This window comes from Carica papaya, chromosome 9 (assembly GCF_054855325.1).
Source record: "Carica papaya isolate Zhongbai chromosome 9, ASM5485532v1, whole genome shotgun sequence".
NCBI lineage: Eukaryota > Viridiplantae > Streptophyta > Magnoliopsida > Brassicales > Caricaceae > Carica > Carica papaya.
The window spans coordinates 5,447,363-5,465,537 of record NC_142317.1 but is presented as its reverse complement, the minus strand read 5'-3'; the positions used below and the strand labels follow the sequence as shown (position 1 = coordinate 5,465,537).

Genomic DNA, 18,175 nt, shown 5'->3' with positions numbered 1-18,175 from the left:
GTAAATTTTATTTTAAAAATATGAAATATTATTTTAAGAAAATAAAATTTGTTATTATAGAGTACCAAAAAGTGTAAAAGTTTTATGTATGAAATCAAATTATTAAAAGAAAAACATAAACCCAACTTGTTATATGTTGATAAGAAGTTTTTTTTTATAAAAAAAATAATGGAGTCTTCTGATAAAGTTGGGCCTGAAAAGCCCTAAGGGCTTGGGTCTTAGGCGGCGTCGTTTCGATCTTGCCTCTTGGGCCTCTGAGAACGGAGGCAGCAAATTTATTGGAGACATAATCACAATATTTGCGCAGTGTTATTAGATTCAGACAAAGCACGAACAGATTCAGAGCTACAGAGACAGGGAGTTCAGAGTAGAGACTGGCAATGGAGGCGGAATTGAATGGATTGCTTCATGATCTCGATTCTCTCAAGCAATCACTGCATGATCCTTCTTCCCTTGCTTCTCTCGACAAGGTATTTTCGATTTATGTCCTTTTTTAAAAGGAAAATTTTATGTATCTTTTGTGTTTGTAAGTGCTCTTGAGGGGATTCGATCGAGTGTTACAAGTTTAGAATTTTCTCTTTTTCGATGAGCATCTGGATTAGGGACTTCGAAATTAATTTGCATTGGGGGGTTGATCTCGGTTGATCTATGTGATTGTTCTGTTTCCACCTTTTGTGAATCAATTGGGGCGTGAAGTGAATTCTGTAAATTTTTGTTTCCTAATTTATCAAATGTGGTTTGTGATTGAAAGTTTATAACTTTGCATGTTTTTGGCTGTGAGTTGTTGAAATAATCTATCAAACGTATTGATTCTTTCAGGCTGTTTTGTCTCTAGGAGGAATTCTAAAAGATAAATTATGCAGTATAAATTCTTGTTATATATTTATGCTGCCTCTAGTTGAGAGGAACGGGAAAGAAATTATCCTCACAAACCTAATTGGTTGAACCAGGTTCAGTTCCTTGTTGGGCTTTTCTCTGTATCCTGCCAAGTTTTTTCTTAGTTCTCACATTAATCATTTTCTCTGCAACGAGAAATTTAGGGTTTGTAATGGTGACTTGTATAATCATGGGGTATAAGCATTTGAGTAATCTTTTTTTTTTTGTGTTTTATAGCTGCGATCACGAGTTGAGCATGTCACAAACCTTGCCAAGTCGGCAGCTGTTCGCCGTTCAAAAGTCAAGGTCCATCTTTTACAATCCATTGCATTTACATTTACTTTCCCCTGAAGATCATAATTACTTTTATGGTCCTTAGTATTAATGCTGATGCCAGTGAAAATGGACTCGGTTGCAGGATATGAGTGCTGAGGTGGTCGATAGTAATCCTTACAGTAGGCTTATGGCGCTTCAGAGGATGGGTATTGTGGAGAACTATGAAAGAATTAGAGAGTTCTCAGTTGCCATAGTTGTCTGTATTTATCTTTTCTTTCAACATTCCCCTTCTTTTTTATGCTTAAGGTTTTCACATGGGAAGTAAAACGTCTCTGTTTGCGCTTTGCATCAAACCATATAAGAAGATAACTTAAGGCTCTGTTTAGTATGTGGGAAAACTATATTCTAGGAGTTGTCTTGGGAATGATATAACAGCAATTATGAGCATATGCAAACCCCATAGCATAAGTTGGTAAATAACTATAGGTATCCAATGGTTATTTTATATGTATAGTACACAATAGGGAATTGCCCATTCATTGCCGTGCTTCAATTTTGTATTGAATAAATTGAAATAGTTTGAAGAGAAAATAGGAATTTTTGGTAGAGTACAGCATGTGCTGGCCCAAATAGAGTTGTAATGCAATAAAGGAAGAAAGAAAATGTAAATATCTGCACATTTTAATAGATACAAGAAATACAAGCTTTCCCTGCTATTGTTTTTCTTCTTGCAGAATAATGTCCATGCTGAAAATATTGCAAATATTAATTTGATGACCCTATCTTGGTACCTTTCATCACATTGTTTATAAGTGTTCATTAATTATTTAGTGGTTTGTTTCCCTTGCTTTTTGAAATGCAGAGTAGACTTCTTCTTGCCTATACACTCTTTCAGCAAAGGCCTGGAGGCCTTTCTGCACTAACCCATGTTTTGCAGGATGCTTGAAAAATATATAGCTTTCCTGGTAATAGGGTCATTGTACCATGCTACTCAATAAGTATCACTTCCCTTATTATTTTGAAAGGCTGGTGCTTCTTATGAGTTACTCTAGAAGCACTCACAAATCGTAGTAGTTTATTTTACCAAGAAGACTTGCATTTCATTGATTTTTACTCATTGAGTTCAAATAAAAACTATATTAAAGCAAAAATCCCTTTGTGAGTTACATGTGTATTTCAAGGATTTTACTGCAATCACCTGTTTCTTCCTGACATTTGAATATATTTGACTTTTTGATTTTATGGCATCACAGGGAATTGGTGGTGTGGGAAGTGTTGCAGCTGAGATGCTGACTAGATGTGGCATTGGCCGCCTTTTGTTGTATGACTATGACAAAGTGGAGCTGGCAAACATGAACAGATTGTTTTTTCGTCCGGATCAGGTGTTTATTCACATAATTATAGACACTCATTTATATTTCTTTCAATTAATTTGTTCAAAAGATAAAGTATTTCTACTGTTTTATTCCCCAAGTATTACACAGAACTCCACAGTGATGTTGATTTTGATTGATTGTTTTTAGGTTGGCATGACAAAGACCGATGCTGCTGTTCAGACTCTTTCAGACATAAATCCCGATGTGGTGCTAGAGGTAAATCTTCTGCCTAACTCTTTCAGATACTGCCAAACTAGTACTCATTTTGTCAACAATATTTTTGAGAAACTAGCAAATGTCATAGGCTTTGCTGTTTTGCATTGGCAGCTTAAGTTAGAGCATTATATGTCCACACATAAAAAGCAGATAAGCTTTTTTCCGATGATCTTCTAAATGCAATCTTAATCTTCTCCCTTCTGTCTGATTTATGTGTTGCACATAGAAGCTCTTTAAGGGAGGTCTTCAAATGCAGTCTTACTTTTCGTCATTCCTGCTAATATACAGCCTTGGTTCTTTTGGTTGGAAAGCAAGACAAGTAAATGTATCGATCATATTGTATTAACAGTTGTATGTCTCTTTGCACATAGTTAATTCCTAGGACAACCGGTACAAGATTAACTGGGCACTTTTTTTTTGTTAAAACAAATGAGCTTTGTTTTTGCATCATTTGATTGATCCATGTTGTGTTTAGAGCTATACGCTGAACATCACAACAGTTCAAGGTTTTGAGACCTTTATGTCAAGTTTAAGAAACAAATCTTTTCGCCCCAGCAAAGAAGGTAGTGGAGTGGATCTTGTATTAAGCTGTGTAGATAACTACGAAGCCAGGATGGCTGTCAACCAGGTAACACTGAGTTCTACAGCGAAGTTTTTTTTCCCCCCCCCCTCTTTTTTTAATTAGTTTACAAATTACATATACATATCCAGTTTATGTTTACAAGTATAAGATGTTCTAACATTGAATATCAAATTGTTCATTTTGATGTACAGGCCTGCAATGAGTTGAATCAGACATGGATGGAGTCTGGTGAGGAAAATGCTGCAACTTACTAGTTTTTTTTTTCTGTAACAAAGTTGTTTGAACTTACTTTACAAAGTTAACATCTGCAATAAGGATGTCATTTGATCATTTTCTTTTTCAACTGGTTATACAGATTCTGAATGTGATGAGATTCTAGAAAGTAATTATAATCATTTGTTCATATGCTCCTTTCATGAGTGATTACTTTTCAGTTGTCTAAAGTGATTGACTTAATTATCACTTTGGCTTGGAGTGATTCCATAGACATATTTGGTAGCTAACTTTATGTGCAGGCATATCCCAGTCAGACACGGAAATGCATTTGGAGTTTCATAGAACTTGCTAATGCCCCTAATTTATTATGAGCTTTTCACGTGTTTCTCTTCATTGTAATAGTCATTTTTAAGTCAATCCCATTGACCAATTTGTCTGCAGCATTGTAGTTTGGCCTAGAAAGATTAGATATCCTTGTTATAAAATATGCTGGCCTTTTGCTGTGTCATGTAAAACTTTTTTTTTTTTTTTTTAAATATGTATCGTGTAAAACTTTTTTTTTTTTTTTTAAATATGTATCGTACAAAACTTTTTATTCTTATTTAAGTGTTGAGATTAATTAGAGAGTCCAGTGAGGGCTTAGAGAGAGAACCCCTGTTAGGAAAATTTCTCTGCTGGGTGGTCTCCTTCAGCCAGCTTGGCTGGTCAGAGCAATGTGGTGATAGATACTCCTAGAAAATTCCCAGTCATTGAACTCGCATCCTTTAACGTTGTTCTTGAAGGGTGGTTAGATATATTTCACATTGGACAATGGGTTCTGCAACTGTTTCTCCATCTACTTCTTTAGTTGGAGAATTGTGGCTATTCTAAGGCCTTCTTCAAGTTATTTCTATATCAGAGGGCTCAAAACTTGTGGTGTGATATAAGGGTGAGGACCAACTCTGATATTTCTCTGGGAAGAAACAAGAGAGGGAATGTCTTGGAACTGAAGGAACTGAATGAAGGAGGGAGGTGGCAAATGCTTTTCTCAAAAAGGTACTAAGACAGATGGGTGGTGAAGGCTGTTTTTGGCTGGTCAAGTTGCTGGCCTTGAGCTTGAAGGTGGTTGAAATGAAGTGGTGGGAAAACCAGTCTGGACAGGTGAGGATGTTGAGGTTGACCAGCCTTCAATTGTCTCCAAAGTGCTGATTGGAAGATACGATTCAAAGGAGTTGACCTTTAATGGGTCGCGCCAAGTTGGGAATAATCTAATGACCTGATTAATCATGAGGAACTACATATTAAAAGTTTTCCATCTTCCTTGACCTTGTCACTCTCTTGCTTCTCTTCTCATAGTTCGTTAAACGTTCCTATCCTCTTAGTTCCCTGTTCCCTCACATTGACACCTCGACTGGCTTAGTCATTTTTCTAATGTTGAGTCTTATTTTTGATGATCTGTTGATCTTTTCTCTTTTGAAAGGGATGCATATCTTTTGTACATGGTTGGCACCCCCTTTGTGCTTTTTGAATACCATGATCTTTTTTCCCTCAAAGAAAAATAAAAATAAAATAAAACAAACTTCTTGGCTTGAGTATAGACCTGGGTGTGCGCACATGGAGATTTGTGCATATAGATATTTCGATTTATGTGAATTGTTGCTTGTACTTATCTTCTTGTGTTCTTTTGATTTTTGCAATATTTTCTGTCAAAATTGTTCTCATTATATGCTTCTTCTTTCATGATATCCACTATTTTAAGATAATATATGACTTACCAACATATTAACTGTTTGAAATAGGTGTATCCGAAGATGCGGTTTCAGGTCATATACAATTGCTGGTTCCTGGAGAAACTGCTTGTTTTGCATGTGCACCTCCTCTGGTATTTTGTCCCTTTTCTCTTGAATAAATTGCTTTCATGTAGCATTGTTGTTTAAAATATCCACATGTATTGTAGGTTAATTAACAAAATTATTTTAAGCTCTGAAACTTAGACATCACTTTTCCCAATAGGTTGTGGCATCTGGAGTAGATGAACGGACACTCAAGCGGGAGGGAGTTTGTGCAGCATCTTTACCGACTACGATGGTAATCTTTCTCATCACTATATTTATATCAAGTCGATTTGACTCTTGAGCAATGTTAGAGCAATCAAAGCAACCTGGAAGCATTTATTTTGTGGAAGTAAACTAATCTAGCTGTCAGGTTAACTCTTAAAATTTAATTACTCATTTTTACAGTCTTCTTTTAATGGAGGTTTTGATGGTTTTTTTTTCTTTTATGAATGTCAACCATGATTACATACAGAGATCATTTTCTTTTCAAATGACTAGCGGTTGAAATCCAGTTATGTGAATTAATATTTCAGGGAGTGGTTGCTGGGCTTTTAGTTCAAAATACACTGAAGTTCTTGCTAAGTTTTGGATACGTTTCCCCCTACTTGGTAAATTTATACCTCTCTTTTCCTCCATCCAGGAGAGTTGTATGCTCTTTATGGAAATGATATGTCAGCCTGAAAGATGTATTAAATGTTTCGTGAGTGTTCGCTTTACTTGTTGATTCCAGGGCTATAATTCTCTTAAAGATTATTTCCCGACTATGCAAATGAAGCCAAATCCACAATGCTCCAATGTGGCTTGTCTGCAGCGGCAGGTAGTTAAAGTGAATAATTGTTTATTCACCCTGGTTAAATGAACAAATTCTACATATTTCGGATATTTTGGTTTGTTTTCTGATGGTAGAAATGATAATTGCACTGCAGAATGACTATATTCTTGCAAAGCCGGCCAGGGATGCTGCAGCTAAAGCCAAGATGCAAGCTGAAGCATCCACAAGTGTAGAAGGTCCTCTTCATTTCGATAATGAATGGAACATAAGGTATAACTTAGCCTTGTTATTATTCTCTCTCTCTCTCTCTTGCAATATAAGAGAAGTCATTACTTCTTTTAGACAAAGATATGAATTAGCAGAATCAACTGTATTGAATCATAGTTTTTGTGGCCCATATATTGTTACTTCCCTGGAGCTGGAGCACTATGTTAACTGACATCCTTTCTTTGTTTCATCAGTGTTGTTGATGATAGCGAGGTGGATACAACAGGTGCCACAAGTTCAGGTATTTTCTATTTCTTATCCCTGATCTTGTATGAAATTGGATGTTTTCGTGAGTTGCGGAATATGGATGGGCTTGATCAAACATCCGAGTGCTGTTCCTGCATTGCACTATCTAGACCAATGTAAAATCATCAAGAATAAAGATATCTGCAGTCTTCTTTTATTGTTGTAGCCTCTTAAATGCTTTCCCAATGTTAATGCTGCTTCTCTTTTTAAAATATCTTCTTTGTGTGTAATGCACGTGCGGCGCCAGTTCTCTGCAAATGAGTTGGCCCTAGATCATGGCGTATCACAAATATAATAAGAATCAGACTAGCTTGTAAAAAATGAATGAGAACTGTGAAGAAAAGCTGCTACCATTTTGTCATTAAGTTGTGTCTGCTGTTCTCATGTTTAATATATACATATACGTAATAAATTTTCAACAAATTTTTATATTTCATTTCAGCAGATTCTTTTAGTTAATTACCGATGTAAAGTTTTATTGTAGGAATCTTTACAACAGGTCATCCATATAAAATAATCTGAATTTGAAGCTTTTATCATATTTTCATCCCTTGGAAAGCTCTTACAGTTATCTCTGCATCTAATTTGTAGTTTTCTCCCTCTTTGCAGACAATCTCCCAGAAGGTCTTACCCGTGAGCTCCCAAGTGCAGATGAATATCAGAAACTTCCAGTTCCTGCAGAGATAGCTTCTATTGATGACCTTGATGATCTTCGGAGGCAACTTGAGGCTCTTAATGCTTGATTAATAGCGGCTCTCTTTTTTCCAGAGAAAGATGGTAGAGTTATTTTCTTTTTTGAACTAATTTATTGATAAACAGAAACGTTTTGGCTTTCATTTGTACTTAAGTTGGATCACACACAAGTCATACGATATTCATTAGGGTATTTTAAAAAAATAATTCTAAATATTATTAGGATTCTTGCTTTCTTTCCCAGGAAGTAAGACCGTAAATTTACACTCAAGGAACCAATGCTTTACCTCCTTTGTTGCTGCTCTCACAAATTGTGAAAGTGAGCATGATACCCGGATTACTTCGAAAATCTTCATACAAGAAAGCAAAACAAGATCTGAAGAAGAATAACCAGATCAGCAGGAATACAAATTTTGTATGCCTATAACACAATAAAGTTTATTAAAATTACATAAACAGGATAATAGGAACGCACGTCAGTTGACCTTATATTTACTAGAAGGACCCAATTCAGGTCATTAGAAATTACTTGTGGAAATTAAATCCAGTTGCAGCTATCAAAATGCAAAATTTTAGATGGGAGCCAATTTGCTCAGTGCTTGACATGAAGGTTAATTGGTTATCATTATTGGACTCATGTCCCGAGCTAAAGATTGAGTTAACGGACCAAAAACTACTTTCCAGCTTGATACAAGCTCTGTTTTGTGATAATACAACACTGCTTTGCACCAATGTCAATTTTGGCACAAAAAGCAATTAGACCTAGAAAATAAAAAACAAACTAGGGTTCATCAAACTTTATTAAAATTTGGTCCATCTGAGGTTGATATTTCCTTGCCTGCAATCACAAATATTAATTAACATCAGAATCCAAGCCACCAGCTTGTGGGTGCAAAATTTGACACATTTCTTCCACAAAGCAAATTCAGGTCATTATGCCTTTCACCATGAAAAACCACATAACATATTTCACCAATTTGGGCTTGAAAACGTTGAACAGATGTTGCATTAATACAAAAAAGTAGAAGCATTCCGCTTTTCATAATTTTCAATATAGCTTAACTGAACAGAAATAGCATTAAAGCTTCAATGGAACCATTCAAATCCCCAACACTTACTTTAACACCAGCCATTTTGAGTAATTTGTGTGAAGCTATGTATGCAATGTTTGAATCATTTAGCTTCTTCTCCACAAAGTATATAACTTCAGCCACACCTGACTGCAAATATGATGAGTCTATATAAAAATTTAACTACGAAGAGCGAATGGAAAAGAATATGAAAGAGATGCATTGAAGCCGATAGGAGACACATCTGGATGGAAGGAACAAACATGATCCAGATGGTAAGAGCTACATGTCATAAGCGATCAACTGCCTAAGTAGTACAATCAATCCTTTTTAGCAAAGCCTCAAAGAAGTTGAGAGAAATCAACTATTCAAATTTTGGAAGTTCTCATATCCAGAAAATAAATATTTTTAGCCAAGTCAGTATCAATATGCCACTTTGACACTGATACATTTTAACACCACAAAATTACAGTTCTGTAGCTATTCACCTGATTAGGACAATTTTTTAAATCTTCTAGTTTTATTTTCTAGCTGGGGGATCAAATTTAAGATTTCCTAATAATTAAGGCAATTCTATTACTAGATTTCTTTCAAAATTCCTGTCTACAGATTAGCCCAAAAATCTTGGGAATTGCCACATTTCAGTGAAATTTTTTTAAGTGTAATAGTTCTTATAATCCGTGAGAATTTAGGAGACGGTGTAGTGACATTCTAATACTGCGCAGCAAGGTGTGGTTAGTTCAGATCTTGTAGATTCCCTGGCAGTTGTTTCCATTTGGTTAATTTCACATTTAATTCCTAACTAATTTCTAATCTTAACTTTTATGTTAGTGTTAATATGTATATATTAAACCATGAGTTATTTGTGTTTCATTTACTTACAACCGACACTAAATTTCTTGGACCTGGACTTCTCATGCTAGAAATTTGTTTAGATTACAAAATAGTGACAGAGAAAAGAGGAAAGTATATGGGTGAAGGACAAGAGATCCTTCCAAATGTAAAAATAGAAAAAGAAAACAAAAACACTAACATGAAAATCAATATAGAGCTGCACCTTAGCCCCTTAGCTAAAGGGACATTCCTATAATACCTGTGAATCTTGTCCCAATAAGAAACGAAACAAGTCATTCTTTGCAAAGAGTGGAAGGAGGTATTAATGATCCTCAATAGGCTAGCATTTCTCTCCAATCAGAGCACTCATAACCCAACAAACAGAGCTCCTCTTCAAAACGCCCCAGCACTAGGATTTAAATTCCAACACATTGAGTAGGCACTAAACTTCCACCTCCAAGGAATTCAAGGTGATGTGGAATAACTCAAACAAATTTCACAATCCAGTTATATATATAAAGGCTAACATAAATTAATTAGAACTATGAATTGGTAGAAATTGAATAAAAGTAAACGGAGGGAACCTTAGGGTAATGGAAGCAAAGTGTTGTTAATTTTACACCCTCATTCAACATGAAAATGTACCGTAGTTCAAATAATCAATTTCAAACATGAAAATAGGTCAAATGATTGACAAACCTGAATAATTATCTTCGCACATTCATTGCAAGGAAACATGGTAACATAAAGTTTCTGCACAGATATTGATGGAAATGAATCAATTTGTTGCCTCCATTATCAATAATAAAAAATGTGGAATATTATCTGGAGAACCTGATTAACTAATAAGCTTTGGCAGTTCTTTTACTTAAAAAAGTTCATTCAATAAAATAATTGATTGTAGATGAATAGAACTTACCTGCCCAGCAGCAGATGCATGGTTTGTATTCAAGATAGCATTGACTTCAGCATGACAAACATAACTACAGCATGACAAACATGATAAGGCCCAAAGGTAGTTATGGAAGAAAAAACTAATATAATAGAAGAAAGACAGAACCCAACGTGTTAAATCTTGAGGACATGAATGTATTATCAGATAAGCAGCTAGTTTTTTATCAAGAGCAGTTCATGTAAAAGACTTACGGATACTTTGTCTCCAAAGGATCTTCATTTTTGGATTTCTGAAACAGGATTTTACTTACTTTAGTACTACTAATCTTCCTTAATAATAACATCAGGAAGAGAAATAATTTCAGAGGTTAACTTACCTTTGCCCAGGGAAGTTTGTCATCTGAGCAACCTCTTGGAAATCCATTATAACCAATGCCTAATTAAAGAAAACCCATCACCCAATACCATTATATAAGAACATCATTACCATAATCAAACTATATTGAAACCCATTAAAGCAGAGATGTTTAGCTAAATCAGTAATAAATGCAACACAATAAACATGCCAATTATTTTGGCTGTAAATTATATGCCAGACAATCATACCAAGAATTACACCATTTTGACTCACCAAGCAGGCACCCACCTGAAAAAACCAAATAGGAGATGCCAATTTCCAATCACTTCATCATTGCAAAAAAAAACAGACAGCAATTTACATGAACAGTAAACTAAAACAATAGAAAATATGACCTGCCTGTTGGGATCTTTGGACCGCTCAGCCGATAAAAATGCAATTGCCATAAAATAATCGTCCCATGATAAGTATCTGCGATCGGACAAATTCAAATAAGTAAACAGACCATTCTTGAGAGCTAGGAAAAACAAGAACAGGAATTCACATACCCTTTGCGTTTCGAAGGATCGAAAGGGTCCAGAGAGGATAATTTCGGGGAAACTACGCCGTTTTGAGATGAAGCGGTTCTGTGAGAGTTATGCCACTTAGGGTTTAAGAAGAAGAAGCGAAAAGCAAGTGCTGAAGCTAAAGCACCAAAGATCGTGGCCGTGGAGACCACTCCGAGATCTCGAGAGTTCATGGAGTTTCACCGACCAAGAAAATGAGAGAAAAATCTGGGAGAAACAGTTTACTTCGGCGAGAAAATTCCAGTGAGAAGTAGCGGGAAACATCCGCGGGAAAATGGTGAGTGTGAGTCACGCGCGCGAGTTTACTGATATAAATTTATGAACCGTATTAAATATTAAATAATAGTATGATTTTAATTTCTAAATTAAAATTTATTTTCTATTTGATATTAATATTTAATTATTTAAACTGATATGGGTTATCTAATAATATTTTTTATTCCAATATTATTGCATTATTTAATATGGTAAAAATTTATAAAGATATTAATTATTATTATTATTATTATTATTTAAATATGCTTGGTTGAAATATAATTAGTCGTTATATTATTATTATTATTTATTTTTCTTTTTTGGTTGATACATATAATACAAAAATACATAGTCAACTACATTTTTATTATTGTTTTTGAAAACAAATAAAATTATTTAGTCAGCAATTTTTGCATTTCCAAATCAAATGTTTTTTTAATGTTGGGATGTAGTGTTTTTTTTTTTTAAAAAAAAATATATATATATATATATATATATATATATATATATATAATCACTCCAAAATATGATTTGTCTATTGAAATTTACTTTGATTAATTAGACTGAGGTTTTTAAATTGACTTTATTAAAAAATAATATTATTTAAAAAATATATTTCTATAATTATTATTATTTTAATAATCTAGATACTTACATATGTAATTTATATAATTACTAATCTATTAATCTCCGTTACAATGTGATTCTTTTTTATGAATAAATAAAATATATTTAATTCTATAGTTCAATTTACTTGTTTTAGTATGACATAAAATTAAATATGGTATTTTCATAACACATGCGGAGGCTCAATAATCCAACTAAGTCGAATTTAGATGACAATTTCAATTTTTTTTTTTGTATTAATACTCAATTATTTTTTTTTATTACCATATGCAAGTCATATTGAATATTTTTATGTTATTATTTTTTTTTATATATAAGAAAAAAAACAACGTAATACAAAAATTGTCCCTAGATAGTGCACATCTTAAGGAAAGAAACTCCAATGATATCTTCTCTCGTGATACTCAGAAATTCCTCGGGAGGGAGTTATAAGTGATAATTCTTAAGGGGCCAAATAAAGGTCTGATTCGCCAAGTAGTCAGTGTAATGCCCGGAAAGAGGGAAAAAAAAAATGTGTGCCACGTCAACAGCCACGTCAGCAGACCCAGTCAGCAGTCCTGACCAACCAGGACCTGCCACGTGGCAAAACCACGTCGACCGGGGAAGGGCCACGTTGGCGATCCGCGTACGCGCGATCGGACGGCCCAGATTCAATCAAAAAACGGACGGCCCAGATTAAAACAAAATGAACGGTTGAGATCAAAAGGCAAAATGGTATAAATAGAACCCCCACACCAGACCACAAAACCCTAGCCGCCTGCCCTCGCCGGAGAAGACGAACCAGAAGCCGACCGCCGCCGCCCGCCGCCGCACCGGGGAGATTTTCGACCGCCGATCGAGGTAAATTTCATACCCTTGACTCGTTTTTCCACGCTGATTTCCCCTGTGGCCAAATCAGAGCCAAAATCCCGGCCAAACGGCCGGAAAATACGGCCGAAAGCCAGCGGCGCCGCCGCGCCCCTCCTCGATTTTTGCCTCCGATGAGGCCCTTCCCGGCCTCCGTTTGATGCAATTTTTATATCACCGTGATCACCATTCTTTTCTCTACAGGTTGACCGGAGCCGAATCACCAAAAGACGAACCTCGCCGGAGAGCCGCCGCACCCGAGAGCACTGCCGCCGGTAAGCTTCGATTTTCCGTAGTTTTCTGGCCCCCCGAGGGCCGTAGGTTTGTTTATTCACAGAAACCAATGCGAGTGTGGCCGAATTCGGCTGGAAACGGCCGAAAACGGCCAACCCGAGGCGAATCGCCGCCGCATGCGGCGGTGCCGTTGCCAGAGCACGGCGGAGCCGCCGTGCCGGAGTTGCAATATTGGCCGAAAGGGGCCCTGGACCTAATTTGGGATTTTTTGGAACACGTGCAGGTACCAGTAGTGCGTTTCAGTGCCCCGGGAAAAATTTAGGGAAAATTGGGGACAGCTTGTAGGCGCACTGTGAAGCCGTGTTCGGACCCCTAAACGAGTAAGGACCCCTCACCCTATTTCCTATCACGGTATTAAAGTTCAATAAATGATAAAATGGTATTTTATGAATCAACGAATGTGTGAAATTGCTTAAGGTCGCTAATGGAGCCCGAGTCTAGTGTGGTTGTCGGTTAACTGTTATTTGGCATGTTTTACAGTTTTAAATGCAGTATGAGGTTTGATGTTTTCATTTTATAATTTCGTGTGCATATTGTACTGTTTTATTGATTATGGATTGAATGACTAGGATATTGATGCTGTATGTTGTCTGTTGGGCATAAATTACTGTTTTGCTTGTTTGTATGTGGATTGATGATGCTGACTGAGGAAAAAGATAATGAAAGATTATGTAAATGGGTAATTGTATAACGTGGTCAGCCTGACTAGATATCCTGGGAGATGGTGGACGGACCGGATCCGTAGAGAACCCTACCGGGATTGTGGTCTCCCATACCGGACGGGGTATGGAGATCTTATGTGTTTTGGAGCCTATACCGGACGGGGTATGGGGATGGCCCGTTTCACCCTCATACCGGACGGGGTAATGAGGTTTATAGTTTTGACGCCCATACCGGACGGGATATGGGGACGGCCCTGGAATATGATTTCAAGTGTTAAGGGTTAACGGGTAGCGGGACCCCTATGGATCCCCATGGATACTAGTGGGCTGGTAAATGAGGAAAATATGTTGTGTAACGATTGAATTACGAAAGGCTTGATAAGTATTATGTTATACAGTTTATATATGATTTCATGATGATGATGATGTTATTGCTTTCGTATATTGTTTTTATGAATTTCACCGAGGTAAGTGAATGGTAAGGGTTTTATTATTGATAAAAGGATTTATTGTAAATTATGCTCCATTGGTCTTTTTGTGTTTTCTACCCACCTTTACCTCCGTGACGGTGAGATATCGTGATGTCTTTACTGGGCTAGTGTAGATCATTCCTTATTTAATCATTTCAGATCAGGAAGACATTGTTCCCGAGCCGGTTCCGCAGGAGGACGACGAAGGGGACGCCTAAAGACTCCATAGTCATATTCGTAGCTTTTACTTTCAAGTTTCTCCTTTAGGTAGTTTGATCTTTTATATTGTGAGCACGTTTTTGGTTTTAGTGTAAGGGATGTTAATCGAATTTTGGACTTCGCTTCCGCATTTGATATTTTTAATATACATTTCATTTTAAATTTCCGGGGCCGTTACAGTCAGCACACCAATTTCATTCACGATGGATATATTGTATCTTGACAGTTCAATTCTTTATAAGCCAAAACTTGATCACCAAGATAATATGTTGTTATTATTATTATTATTATTATTATTATTATTTGAATGATAAAAATATGTTAAATTCTCATTTGAGAATTGTAAAAGAGGCCAACAAATTAGAACAGTCTAAATATGATGGTAATTTAGATGGAATACTTGAAGGTTTAATTTTCAATTATATTTTTCTTTTAATTTTAATTTTCTTCCAATTCTCTCATGATTTAATATTTAATAACTATCTTCTAAATTGATATTGAATGTTTAAAATTTTGATAATAGATCTATAAAATAAGATTTAATAGCTTAGTAGAGTCAAAGGGAGAGGGAGTTAAATAAATGAGTGATGAGGATTAAAGGGTTAGGAATGGATGGGTAGGATTTGATTGGAGGAGGATATATAATAGGGGGTGGGAAAAAAAACAGAAAGAGTGGGGAAGAGAAGGAGTCGGTCGATAAGAAAGAAGAAGAGGGAATAGGGAAAAGTGAAATCGGTGACAGTGAGTCGAAGAAACATACCGGTGGAGAGGATTTTACTAAGCTAGGAGGAGATGGAAGCTGGAGGTAAAATAATACTCATATATTATTCTGGTGATACAGGGATTAGATTTCGGTATAGATTACTTATATAGAGGAACTCCAAACGGGAGAAGGAAGGGACGTGAGAAATGGATAAGGAGCTGAGTATGAGAGAGGTAGAGGGAAGAGGATCGGCCAAAATGTAATTAGAATAAGGTATGGTGAGGTTTGGGAGCGATTTCGTTGGTGATGTACCGATAATCAGGACTGGAGAAGAGGAGGGCTACTGATGACGGTAGAGTAAAAAGTGGTGTCGGCTTAAGTGTTTATTCATTACCGAGTACATGGTGTGTGTATTGTGAGTAGTGTGGCGTGTGTGTGTTATTATTATGCATGTGTGTGTAGCTCGGAGTAGGCCGGTGCGTGTGGGTGTGCTTAGGAAAAATTGGTATGTGTGTGGCCACAAAAAGGCGATGTATGTGTGAGTGGCAGTATATTATGCGTGTGTGCGTTGTGGTAGTGTACAGTCAGATGGGAGGGCTTGATGTGTGTGTGTGCGTGGCTGCAAATTGTTGTTGGGGATGTGCATGGCCAGGAACGGTCGGTGTGTACATGAGTGGAAGGATACTATCGATGTGTATGGCCGAGAACAGTCGATGTGTGTGTGTGTGTGTGTGGTAGTGTACAGTCAGCGTGATAGTGGAGGGCTTGATGTGTGTGTGAGTGGCTGTATATTGCTAAAGTGGGTGCCTGTGTGGCCAGGGAAAGGCTGGCGTGTGTGTGTGGCTGAGTGAAGCCGATGGTGGAGTGACAGAAATGAAGTGTATGTGTGGCCAAAAGGGTAAGGTGCGTCTGTGGCCAGATTGAGGCCGATGAGTGGCTTGTGTGGTTGTAGTGTTTAGTGTTTAAGGGTAAACTAAGAATATAGTAGGGTGAAAAAATGAAAGGGTACAGTGAGAGAAATAGGGGAATAGGGAGTGGGATAATACTAGAGTGAATGTCCAAATATATTTCGTATTATATATGAGTTTTGAATTCATTTTACTGTGCTAGATTGTGTTCATTATATATCTTTTGTAGATGCAGTAAGATTGTAGGGGGAACCAAAGTCCCAACATGGGAGATCCCTCTTAGGGGAAACAAGAAATTATATAGATAAATGTGTAATTGATTGTACAGGACGCTTGTTGATTTGATACTCAAGCAGTGACTAAGAACGGTTCATGAATTATTTATGTTGATTTTTTCTTGTTATAGTGGAATTGAAATTCGAACGATGAATACTTTGTTCACTAATTTTGATAGCACCACAGGGGATACCTTTATTCCACTAAGTGCCCCTCTCTGCTTCGCAAGGACCACCCCCTTATCCCTCTGTGCCCCCCACTGCCCAACAGAGACCTCATTCCATTCCACCAGCACCACAAGTAGGGCAGGCCACTGGGCATCAAGATGATTTCAACCAGTTATGCAGGGTGGTCGAAAGCTTGATAATGATGATTAGAGAGAGGGAGTCTTGATCGGAGATAACCTATACTCTACAGCATAACGTTGGTCATGGTAGAGTAAACACGAGTAATATCGAAAAGTGCCAAAGACTCAACCCACCGGCTTTTAGTGGGGACTCTGACCCACTGGCGGTTGAAGCTTGGATAAGAGAAACCAAGAAGTTATTTGATGTGATAGAGGTTACTCCTGAACAGAAGGTACAATTGACTACTTTTATGTTGAGAGGTCCAGCAGAAAGATGGTGGGGCCTAAAAATGGGAGCCTTAATTCCCCCAATGACTTAGGAAGTCTTTTTTGAAGCTTTCAATGCAGAGTACTTCCCAGACTTTATCAGACAATAAAAAGAGAATGAGTTTACAGAACTCCGACAAGAGATCAATAGCAGAATATGCTGAGAAGTATATAAGTTTAGGACCATTTTCTCCAGAGGCCATGATGAATGAGTGAAAGAAGGCCATGAAGTTTGAGAAGGGGTTAAGACCAGAGCTATATCATTAGGTAGTTATATTTGTTCTCCCTACCTACCACGCGGTGTTGGAAAAAGCACAACTAGTAGAGACTTTGCAAAGAGAACGGATTGAATATAGTAGAGGGTTTTCTGGTTACAAGCGAACGCCACCGCAGTTCAACCAAATAGAGAAGAGACAGAGGATAGTACAAGACTTAACCCTAGGTCACCAAATACCCCTGAAGAATACTAATTGTTCACGTTATGGCAAGAGTCATGGAGATCGCTCGTGTACTAATGGTAATCGTGGATGTTATTATTGTGGTAGTTCCCAAAACTTGGTGGGAGATTGTTCCCTACCTAAAAAACCCGGTAAACCGTTAATGCAAGGTCAAGTATTCGCATTGATAACTCAAGATGTTGAAGCAACCCCAGAAGTGATACAAGGTACATTTTATGTTTCAGGTTCTCCTGCTAGGGTTTTAATTAACCCTGGAGCCACACATTCATTCACTTCACACATGTTTGCCTTTAGGTTGGAAGTAGAACCGGTAGTGTTAGACTACATGTTAACAGTGTCTGCACCCACTAGTGGGACTCTATGTACTAATGTGATATATACTATATGTGTGGTAGAGGTAGCTGGGAGGAAATTAGAAGCAAACATGATATTATTAGATATTAGAGATTTTGATGTAATCTTAGGTATGGATTGACTCGCTACACACCATGCACACGTAGATTGTTTTAGTAAAGAGGTAGTAGTTAAGATTCCACACGAAAAGCCCTTCACTATCTCCATCAAAAGGAAAATGGGTCGCACCGTATAAAAAAATTATTAAATAAAGTTTATTGACTAAATGTAATAATAATCAGTTGTTGATACTTTCAGTTGCATGAGACATTAATAGTATTATGATAGTGGTTTAAATGTATATTGAACAGTAATATTTTTATTAGCATGTTTCGTAGGTCATGAAAGTAAGAGACTCATGCTGTAGGAGATACCAGTGGTACAGGATTTCCTT

General features: G+C 36.8%; 2 protein-coding genes across 3 annotated transcripts; one reads left to right on the top strand and one right to left on the bottom strand.

The window, feature by feature from the left end:
- The first annotated feature begins 297 nt into the window (after window positions 1-297).
- Window positions 298-7,606, top strand: LOC110820440 (NAD(P)-binding Rossmann-fold superfamily protein). Its single transcript, XM_022049907.2, has 14 exons — window positions 298-470; window positions 1,114-1,182; window positions 1,295-1,408; window positions 2,406-2,534; window positions 2,676-2,744; window positions 3,220-3,372; window positions 3,519-3,555; window positions 5,322-5,404; window positions 5,536-5,610; window positions 5,891-5,965; window positions 6,088-6,174; window positions 6,284-6,399; window positions 6,591-6,637; window positions 7,252-7,606. The coding sequence occupies exons 1-14, from the start codon at window positions 381-383 to the stop codon at window positions 7,383-7,385; spliced, it is 1,278 nt and encodes a 425-aa protein (XP_021905599.1). The 5' UTR covers window positions 298-380; the 3' UTR covers window positions 7,386-7,606.
- Window positions 7,607-7,890: 284 nt separating this feature from the next.
- LOC110820442 (Cytidine/deoxycytidylate deaminase family protein) lies at window positions 7,891-11,355 on the bottom strand. 2 transcript variants are annotated; one of them, XM_022049908.2, is made up of 9 exons: window positions 11,040-11,355; window positions 10,887-10,962; window positions 10,740-10,779; window positions 10,511-10,569; window positions 10,386-10,423; window positions 10,159-10,222; window positions 9,939-9,992; window positions 8,454-8,555; window positions 7,891-8,173 (listed from the first exon to the last, which is right to left on the bottom strand). In XM_022049908.2, exons 1-9 carry the CDS (start codon window positions 11,228-11,230, stop codon window positions 8,117-8,119), a joined length of 681 nt encoding a protein of 226 aa, XP_021905600.1. In that variant the 5' UTR covers window positions 11,231-11,355; the 3' UTR covers window positions 7,891-8,116. The 2 variants fall into 2 exon arrangements, with proteins under 2 accessions (XP_021905600.1, XP_088067251.1); XM_088211125.1 differs by lacking the exon at window positions 8,454-8,555.
- Window positions 11,356-18,175: the final 6,820 nt, after the last annotated feature.